A 9,772-nucleotide genomic window follows, 5' to 3' on the forward strand; every position below is an offset into this window, starting at 1 on the left:
ATATTTTAAATACCTCTATCAAATCCTCCCTCAGCTTTCTACACTCCAATGAATAAAGACCCAGTCCACTCAATTTTTCTTTGTATTCTAGATACTGCAATCTTAATAAATCTTCTCTGCACCCTCTCTACCTTATTGATATCCTTCCTATAATTTGGGGACCAGAACTCCACACAATGCCTTGAACAATCTCAACATCACCTCCCAGCTCCTATATTCTATGCTTTGATTTATAAAGGCCAGCATACCAAAAGCCTTCTTTACCACTCTATCTACATGAGAATCCACTTTCAAAGAACAATGAACCATTATCCCAAGATCTCTCTGTTCCTCTGTGTTGCTCAATGCCCTCCCCTTCACTGCACATGTCTTGTTTTGATTATTCTTCCCAAAATGAAGCACTTCACATTTATCTGTATTAGACTCCATCTGCCATCTTTCAGCCCACTCTTCTAAGCAGTCCAAATCCTTCTGCAGTCCATGAAAACCATCTTCACTATCCACAACTCCCCCTATTTTTGTATTGTCCACATATTTACTAGCCCAATTTACCACTCCATCATCCAAATCATTAATGTAAATGACAAACAACAAGGGACCCAACACCAATCCCTAAGGCACAGCGCTCATCACTCGACTCCATCCCTACAGACAGTTATCCACCATGACTCTCTGGAGCCTATCTTCTAGCCACCGTTGAACCCATTTGACTACCTCAACATTTATCCCTAGTGACTGAACCTTCCTTTATTTGGTTCCCTTCCCCCAACCATACTAGTTTAAAGCCCCCCTAGTAGCCCTAACATATGTCCCCGCCAGGATCCTGGTCCCTCTGGGATTCAGATGCAACCCATCTATTTGGTACAGGTCCCACCTCTCCCAAAAAAAGGTCCCAGTGATCCAAGAACTCGAATCTCTGCCACTTACTCCACCCCTTTAGCCACACATTCATCCTCCACCTGATACTATTCTTGACCTCAATGTCATGTGACACAGGAAGTAATCCAGAGATTACCCCCTTTGCGGTCCTTCTTTTTAGCTCGCTACCTAACTCCCTACATTAATATTTTAGGACCACTACACTCTTCCTCCCTATGTAGTTGGTACCAATGTGTACCACGACCTCTGGGTCATTACCCTCCCCCCTTAGGATGTCATGGACACAAGAAGTTACATCCCAGACCCTGGCACCAGGGAGGCAAACCACCATCCGGTTTTATTTATCGTATTCACAGAATCCCTTACTGTCCTCCTGACCATTAAATCCCCTATAACTATTGCCCTCCTCTTCCTTTTCCTACCCTTCAGGGCTACAGAGGCTGACCTTGTGCCAGAGGTACAGCCACTTATGCCTTCCCCAGTCTGACTGTCCCCCCCCCCCCCAACAATACCCAAAGAGGAGTACCACAATCACAGGGGCCTTCTTTTGTACCTGTCTCCTCCCTTTCACTCTCCTAACTGTAACCCACTGATCCTCCTCCCGTGGCCCTGGTAAGATCACCTGGCTATAGCTCCTATCTATGACGGCCTCACTCTCCTTGACCAGAGTGAGATCATCGAGCTGCAGCTCAAATTCCCTAATGTGGTCCCTGAGACGCTGCAGCTCAGCACACCTAGTGAAGATGCAGATGTCTGGGAGGCTAGACGATTCCAGGACCTCCCACATCTGACAATGAGAACAGCTGCTCTCTCACATCCTGTCTCTCTCCCCTTCACCTTACAAAGTGAAATGTGACAAATATACAGTCTTACCTAATCCAGATATGCATGACCTCAGCCTCTGCTCGTCAAAGCCTCTCAAGCCAAAGCCTCGAAGCCCCACTCCTTCAATGGGCCACTCACTCACTGGACTGCTCTTCATTGGCTGCTCTTTTGCCTCACCCTCCTTTTGTTGGCCCTTGACCAATTAACACCATCGCTCTCACCTCGCTCCTCCTCCTCCGAACACTGCCCGAGCTCTGGTCACCACCTTCTCCGACTCGCTGCTTGAACCAATCAGAAATGTTAGAAGATAAAGCACTTATAAAAGGGAAGTGATTTTATGTTCATCAGATGGGAAATGACATCTGACCAGAGTAATAGTATCAACAACTTCTCCACCTTTCCTCAGGTTCCTGATCTCAAGAATATAAACATTAAATGTGACAGAACAGAGCTCTGTCAGTTGCCAAGGAATGATAGCAAGGAATGAGTGTAGGCTCTTGTGATGGAAGTGGAGGGGGGAATTCACAGAGACTACATCAGCATGGGCATCTGAAGAAGACTGCAAGATTCAATATGTACTCAAGTAAGACATACTTGATAAATTCTTACACTTTTGGGAGCTCTGGAATTCAGTCGACAAGTTAGTGCAAAAGTCTCAATTGACTAAAAATCAAAGGTCTGCAATAAACCCATGAGCAATGACATCAAATGGGATGCCTACTAGAGATAATATGTAAGAATCTCAAGGCAACGTTGTTGTGCATTAGTGTGGATGCATTGCAGAAGGAATAGTAGGAAGGGTGGCACTAGAAAGGATATTTAATTGAAAATTCTTCACAGGAAGTATTTGTGATGTGTTTTTCAAAAGTATCTTCACTCATCTCTTGAAAACCACTTGAACATAGCAAATAATGACTGTGCACACTTTCTTGCGCATGACGTTGAACACTATGGGTTCAATAAAAGGAAATAACTGAACGCTTGAGAGCAGATCAAGGCAGTCACGTCTAGCCTCATTGCAGCTGCTTCAGCTAAAGAATCGGGTCAGAAAAAAAAATTGTAACAGATATACAATGCATTCCAGCCGATTGCTTCAAATTACTGTTGCCCTCATGTTGGTGGGAACAATCTTTGGGATGAGCTCATGTAAGTTCTGACTTTTATAAATCTTTTATATTTAAGGAACAAATGATTTATGGATGCAGTTGGCACTCGAAATATCCTGCCTTGGACTAAAATAACATTTTGTATTTTTCAGATCTCCGGCCAAGCAAGGTGACCACAAATTGCTGCAAGAGAGTATCAAGAAGACCAATCCCCCATCATATTACACATTATAGGATTCAGAACAATCTTTATCCATGTGTGGAGGCTGTAATGTAAGGAACAATTTTTAAGCTCATCTTTTAAAAATCCATGTTTTTTATGTTATGGAAGGTTCTTAATATCCATAGATTATTTTTTTTCTGTTCTTTATCAATAGCTTTGATTTGTGTTTGGATAGAGTTTGTTTTTTCAGTGTTTGAGGCCAATATATGCAATCTATCAAGAAAAGGTACAAGGACTGCCTAAAGAAATCTCTTGGTGCCTGCCACATTGACCACCGCCAGTGGGCTGATAACGCCTCAAACCGTGCATCTTGGCGCCTCACAGTTTGGCGGGCAGCAGCCTCCTTTGAAGAAGACCGCAGAGCCCACCTCACTGACAAAAGGCAAAGGAGGAAAAACCCAACACCCAACCCCAACCAACCAATTTTCCCTTGCAACCGCTGCAATCGTGTCTGCCTGTCCCGCATCGGACTGGTCAGCCACAAACGAGCCTGCAGCTGACGTGGACTTTTTACCCCCTCCATAAATCTTCGTCCGCGAAGCCAAGCCAAAGAAAGAAGATATATGGACAATAAAAGTGGCAAACTAGGTGAAGCAAGAAGTCATATCCCAAAGCAGCTGATGATCATTTTAATTATGCAGGCTCGTTGGATGTTCTGGTCTATTCTTGTTTGTCAGCTTTGCTTATATTGTATGTTGACCATTTGCAGGAGAGAATTTTGAAAGGCAGAATAAATAATTAGAAGCAAATAAATAAATAGTAATATTTGAGGAAATCTGGACTGGCACAGCAATGGAGAAATGAGAGAAAGCAGGAAATAAATATTCTTGTGAATAGAAATTGGTCATTCGTTTTTGCATCGCATCAATAATCTGCAAGGAGAAAAAAAATAATTAATTAACTCTATACTTGCTCTTTTAGCATAAATTATATATTGCTCTGATATTTCCAAATTATTTTGACATATATTGGCAAAGTTTTTTTTTAGAAAAGATTGCTTGTAACAAAGTAGGGACATTCAAATTTGCTGATTGGGTTCAAAACTTTCCAAGAAACTAAAACTAATATGTTCTTGGAAGTTGTTCAAGTAACATAAAGCTAATTCTTATCATTACATATTTATTTTAATTTTAGAGATAAAGCCTAGTAACAGGCACTTCCGCACCATGAGCCCCGCTGCTCAAGTACATTAATTAGCCTATGTTTTTTTGGCAGGTGGGGGAAACTGGAGCACCCAGTCAGACACAGGAAGAACCACACAAACTCCTTACAGAGTTCATACCCAGGTCTGCTAGCACTGTAATAACGTTGAGCTAGCCACGATGCTAACTGTCCCACCTCTATACTAACTGTGCTAATTGATATACTCTGATAAACTGATATACTCTTATAAATTCTCCTGTGCATATGAATATTGACCAAAAGTCATTGTGACTTACATCTGTTGATTACATATCTGATTTAACATTCAATTAAACTGTGTTTTTGAAAAATATGCACATATTTATTTACTGTTTATCCAGAGGAAATAACAAAAATGTATTACATGTGTTAACTATCCAGCTAGAGGAATTCAAAAAAAACTTGAATATTAAAAGATAACATCATAATTAGGAGCTTTGTTTTGCATTACACACATAAGTTAAACAATACTTGGGAAACTGCAGGAGTATAGTTTAGATCACTGAATACATCTTTTCTATGAGAATTTTTTTAGACACTTAACTATATTTGTACACATGTATTTTTCTACATACTTGGATTGCTTATTAATAAAATAAATGGAAGTATGAAAGAAGTTGTCTTGTGTGTTCATAAGGCAAGCATTGATATTACGATCATAATCGATATCGAATATCAGGTTCTACAAATTTTCATTACACTCTTGAAACTGAAATATGTTTAGAATTTTTAGAATTGCTAAATTTGGGATGGATGGCACTGAATGATAATCATTCATTTTCAGGACCTTAACAGTAGGAAAAAGAACTCATATACACTGCTATAACATTGAAATGTTATAGAAATGTATCAAAAAATGATAATCTTCCACCAAAAGCTGAAAAAAATATATAAATTAAAGTTAAACTTTAATTTACAGTACTTCCTTTTCTCAATTACACAAGTGTAAACCATACACAATATCTACTTGTGACAAATTTGGTTTGAATTAGTTACTGGAAAATAACAGTAATTTCACTCATACAAGAATTAAATTTTGATGAATTTGCCTATTTTGAAACTTTTAATCATTTTTCTGTTTATTCCAATATATAACTAGCTATGAAATGCAATTTCACATCAATGATGAGTTATGGATCCATTTACGAATTGAACAAAACATTTTGCATGTACTGTATTTTTGTATCTAACTTCGTCAGAGTTCTAAAATGTTCCTATTTTTGTGGTATTTTAGCTTCTACACATTGGAGAAAGGACCTCTCTGTTCAAATCCTACTGCACGCTGGGTACCAAAAAAGATTAAAGAGATCAAGTAAGTTAAATTTAGGAATTCAGACTTAGAACATTTGCAGTTTCATTTTGAGTTAGGTACCTCTGATGCTATAACACCTTTTTGCAGATTTGCAATATCTCATGGCCTAAGAGGCACAGGGTGTGCAGTCAGTGGAATACACATGAAATGTGTTACAGTACACCACATGATCTTGCACTCAACAGCCCACTTAAAATTTTTTTGTAATATACATATGTGACACTGCCTAAAATCAATACCATAAGATTGATCTTGATATTACTACGCCTAAGTTTATTTTAAATACTTCTGTTGAGAAATCTTTTGATTTTGGAAGATATTGAAAAGGAGAAGACCATTTTCATATTAAGAATACAGTGAAACCCCATTATAACACGATTGTTGTGGTCCATGAAATCGAATCGCAAAAATAGCGGGGTTGTGCGAAATTGGGGCTTCACTGTATTTCCCCGTTTAATTTGCATACCAACATTTCCATTTCTCCTCTATTTGGAACATCCCAGTTATTCTGTCTGCATTTTAAACCAACCCAGAATCCCGATGCCCCCGTTCCTGCCGTGAGCCCAATACCCAAGCTCAATGATTCATTGCGATAAATCCAAATTTGTGTAAATTGAGGTGTGTAAAATTGGGATTTCACTGTACTTTTAAAAAATTTCCTAACAGACAAACCATAATCTTTAGGTAATCATGTCATGAGATGTTATCAGTATTCACTTTCCATCCTTCCTAACTTTATGTTTTGATGCTTATGCATTTATTAATCATTCCTTCAACCTTTATTCCCCTTCCTTCCTTATTCCTGTAGGCTTTCCCTTTTTTCTGTTTCCATCAGTGAGAGAAAGATTAATCAGATGGCCTATTATTTTAAGTCAGTCCTTCCCAGGAGCACATAAACAGTAAACTCCACATTTCTAAAGTCCCCAACAACTTAATTTTAAAAATTATTTGCTTTACCTTCACTTTTACTTTTCAGTCATGGTCTTGTTCTATCACAGGTTTTCTTAATTCATAAAAGATTGTTCCTTTCGTCTCACCATTGCTTTTTATCTCTGAATCAGTTTCCTCTGAATCTGGATACCTTTTTCTGGGCAAATCACCTCTTTGCAGATCATTATAATGCAGTTAACATCCAACGACATTCTTTTAAAGCATGGTCGTTGTTGCAATGTAGGAAGCATGCAAACAATTGGAAACCAGAAACAGGGCCCAGATAATATGATTTGTAGTCGCATGGATTGAGATACAAAATTTTGGCCAGGCTTCAAGCAAGTCGACCCCACTTTTCTTTAAAGGATTTCATGATATCTTATTCATTCATATTTTGGCAAAATGTGTCCACTGTTATATTTATTAATTCCCATAAATTATGCCAATTCTTACATGGGATCAAATCAATGGCATGAGATTTTATTGTATTTTCTTTTTTTGTTCCTTCAAGCAACAGAGTGGAGAGTGGCAGTACCTAAGAATGACAACGAGATGAAGACAGATAACATGTTTAAGTCGTGCAAACATTTGTTTTCTGCATATTAATGATGATTAAATTAAAAATATTGGATATAGGAATCTGCTAAACCTCCCAAAACCCATGATTATTAATTTTCAATGATGAGCAAATGAAGTGGTTGACTTTTGTGTTACAAATTGAATTTTACTATAATCTTGCCATATGCTTGAATAAATTATCCAGCAAGAGGCTATTAGAACATATTAGAATATTTTAACTTTTAATTATTTGATTATATATATTATATATATAAATTAATATTATATATATTAATTTGACACAGTCTATAAAACTTAAAATTATGCATGCTGGGGAATTCTAGAACATGTTAAAGGATATTTTATAATTGGGCAGATATGGTGGGTCAAAGGTAGAGCAACATTTCCACAGGCCAGAGGGACACAATCTGGGGTTGTAAGGGATTGAGGATTTTTTTAGGTAAGGGTCTCAGTGGATATGGGCTTTAGCAGGATATGAATGTAATATATATAAATCTTATTCTAATGCAGGCTGAAGGATTTTATTGGCTTATTCTCAGCTCCAAAGATATCAGCCATTAGATACTTAAATGCAAAGATATAACAATGCTTAAGACTGCTAAAAGTTACTTGAATATTAAAAGTTAACATCATAATTAAGAACTTTGTTTTGCACATACATTAAACAATGCTTGGGAAACTGCAGGAGTATAGTTTAGATCACTGAATACATCTTTTCTATGAGAATTTTTTTAGACACTTAACTATATTTGTACACATGTATTTTTCTACATACTTGGATTGCTTATTAATAAAAAAATGGAAGTATGAAAGAAGTTGTCTTGTGTGTTCATAAGGCAAGCATTGATATTACAATCATAATCGATATCGAATATCAGGTTCTACAAATTTTCATTACACTCTTGAAACTGAAATATGTTTAGAATTTTTAGAATTGCTAAATTTGGGATGGATGGCACTGAATGGCACAGTGAGATCAAGGATACCAGACTACAATGTGAAATCTCTTCGCCTACCCTGAAGAAGTTCTCCTCCTTTCTTTGAAGGGAGTTTATTGAGAATCTTTCTCTCACTGTTCTCCATCTGAACACCCTGCTGCTCTCAAGATCTATGTCATACCTTGACAAAGGGCTTAGGTCCAAAATGGTAGCTCGATATCTTTACCTCCTATGGATGCTGCGGGACCTGCTGAGTTTCTCCAGCACTTTTATGTATTAACTATAGTCACAGCATCTGCAGCCTTTCTTGTTTCATGCCAGAACTCTTCTTGTGGGAAGGGAAGTGAAAAAACCGCAATGGATCAAAAGCCAGGAGATTGACTGCAATGTGGGAGAGGGTTGAAGGGATTCAACCTACCATGTGCTTAATCTCTCATGGTATTGTTGCTTACCAGTACACAGAAGGAGACCACTCAGTCCACGTCAATAGTCCCATCAGTTCCATTATGCCACATAGTCTCCCTGTAGCCTGGAAAGTCCGTCACCTGCCCACCAACACCCCTTTTGATGCCTTTACTGCTTACAGTTTTTGACACACATCAATTAATATTAATTAAAGCATGTATTTGGCTCACGTGAAAAACGTGATCACAGGGAGAACATGAAAACACAGACAGCAGCAGAGGTCAGGATTAAAACAAGTTCCCGAGAGCCACGGTATAGCTGCACACTACCTGCTGTACCATTACACCACCTATCCAATGACAGAGATGGTAGCTGCATTGTAAGTGAATAATTTCCAAGACTGAGAATGCAAATAATAAAGCAATGTATATTAAATTTACTATCACCTTTGAAATGACTTGGCCATTCACAAATTGTCCATTTAATGTGGAGAAATTGATGTCAGCTCAGGTCAGTTGATGGCACATTTGCCTCCAAGTTATCTATCAAAACCCTATCTCCAATATTCTCCATCCTCAGTTATCAAGTAGCCTCTAGGACAGTTACACTGATGGACCTGTGATCCCTTTTGGAAGGTGAATCACTCAACTTCCCCAGTTCTGACAAAGGATCCGAGACTCTGTGTTCTCTTTCTACCTGACTAGAAATCAGTAGATCATTTAACTGTTGGGTTGTGTCCTTCCAACCTACGTGGATGAATAAATTAATGCATAACAAGGCAGGTAAGGAGGGTTACACATTTGAGATATTTCATGATTCTTTTTAAATAAAAGAACATATTACATTCCAAAATAAAGACTATAACAAAGATAATCCATCCATAGAAGTTTTAAATAAAGCCATTTAATATTGCAAAGATTAATGCTCAAGGCTGGGAAAGCTCAATAAAAAGTCATGAAGAATTTTTTAAAAAGAGGGAGAAAATAAATGATGAGAGTAAGCTAGCAAGACATAAAATGGATGGTGATAGTTTCAACTCGAAGACAAAAAGGAGAGTGTCTAAAGTATATGATGATGCTTTAGTGGATGTGCCTGGGGAATTTCTAGTGAAGAGGATGATTGCACAGAGTATATACCTCATGAATAGAGAGAGAAATACCAGCAGATGTAAAATTAATTCTATGACTTGCTTGAGGCATACTGAGCTCCCTTGACTGTTGCAGATAATCTCAGTATTTATTCAGCTAATCAGTACTCTCACCCAGACTGGGTTCCGCACAGGACGATTTCTTATATTTGTGAGGAGGGGCACGAAACACAAAACAGTTAGCATGTAGGTGAAGCGAGTTATTACAAAGGTTAATGGAATATTGCTCGGGGTTTTAAACATTGT

At 38.0% G+C, this 9,772-nt stretch overlaps 1 protein-coding gene across 2 annotated transcripts; it reads left to right on the forward strand.

Moving 5' to 3' along the window:
- The first annotated feature begins 2,680 nt into the window (after window positions 1–2,680).
- LOC138742324 (C-C motif chemokine 8-like) lies at window positions 2,681–7,851 on the forward strand. 2 transcript variants are annotated; one of them, XM_069896586.1, is made up of 5 exons: window positions 2,681–2,850; window positions 2,963–3,083; window positions 4,249–4,319; window positions 5,450–5,527; window positions 6,969–7,851. In XM_069896586.1, exons 1-5 carry the CDS (start codon window positions 2,778–2,780, stop codon window positions 7,061–7,063), a joined length of 438 nt encoding a protein of 145 aa, XP_069752687.1. In that variant the 5' UTR covers window positions 2,681–2,777; the 3' UTR covers window positions 7,064–7,851. The 2 variants fall into 2 exon arrangements, with proteins under 2 accessions (XP_069752687.1, XP_069752688.1); XM_069896587.1 differs by lacking the exon at window positions 4,249–4,319 and having other exon boundaries at window positions 2,682–2,850.
- Window positions 7,852–9,772: the final 1,921 nt, after the last annotated feature.

This window comes from Narcine bancroftii, chromosome 9 (assembly GCF_036971445.1).
Source record: "Narcine bancroftii isolate sNarBan1 chromosome 9, sNarBan1.hap1, whole genome shotgun sequence".
Taxonomy (NCBI): Eukaryota; Metazoa; Chordata; class Chondrichthyes; order Torpediniformes; family Narcinidae; genus Narcine; species Narcine bancroftii.

What these genes read in the sequence shown, in the direction of transcription:
- LOC138742324 (XM_069896586.1), top strand. Translation starts at nt 2,778, where the DNA reads ATGCATTCCAGCCGATTGCTTCAAATTACTGTTGCCCTCATGTTGGTG. An exon ending in AATCTTTGGGATGAGCTCAT is followed by an intron (nt 2,851 to 2,962) that starts GTAAGTTCTGAC and finishes TGTATTTTTCAG; the next exon opens with ATCTCCGGCCAAGCAAGGTG. An exon ending in CTTACAGAGTTCATACCCAG is followed by an intron (nt 4,320 to 5,449) that starts GTCTGCTAGCAC and finishes GTGGTATTTTAG; the next exon opens with CTTCTACACATTGGAGAAAG.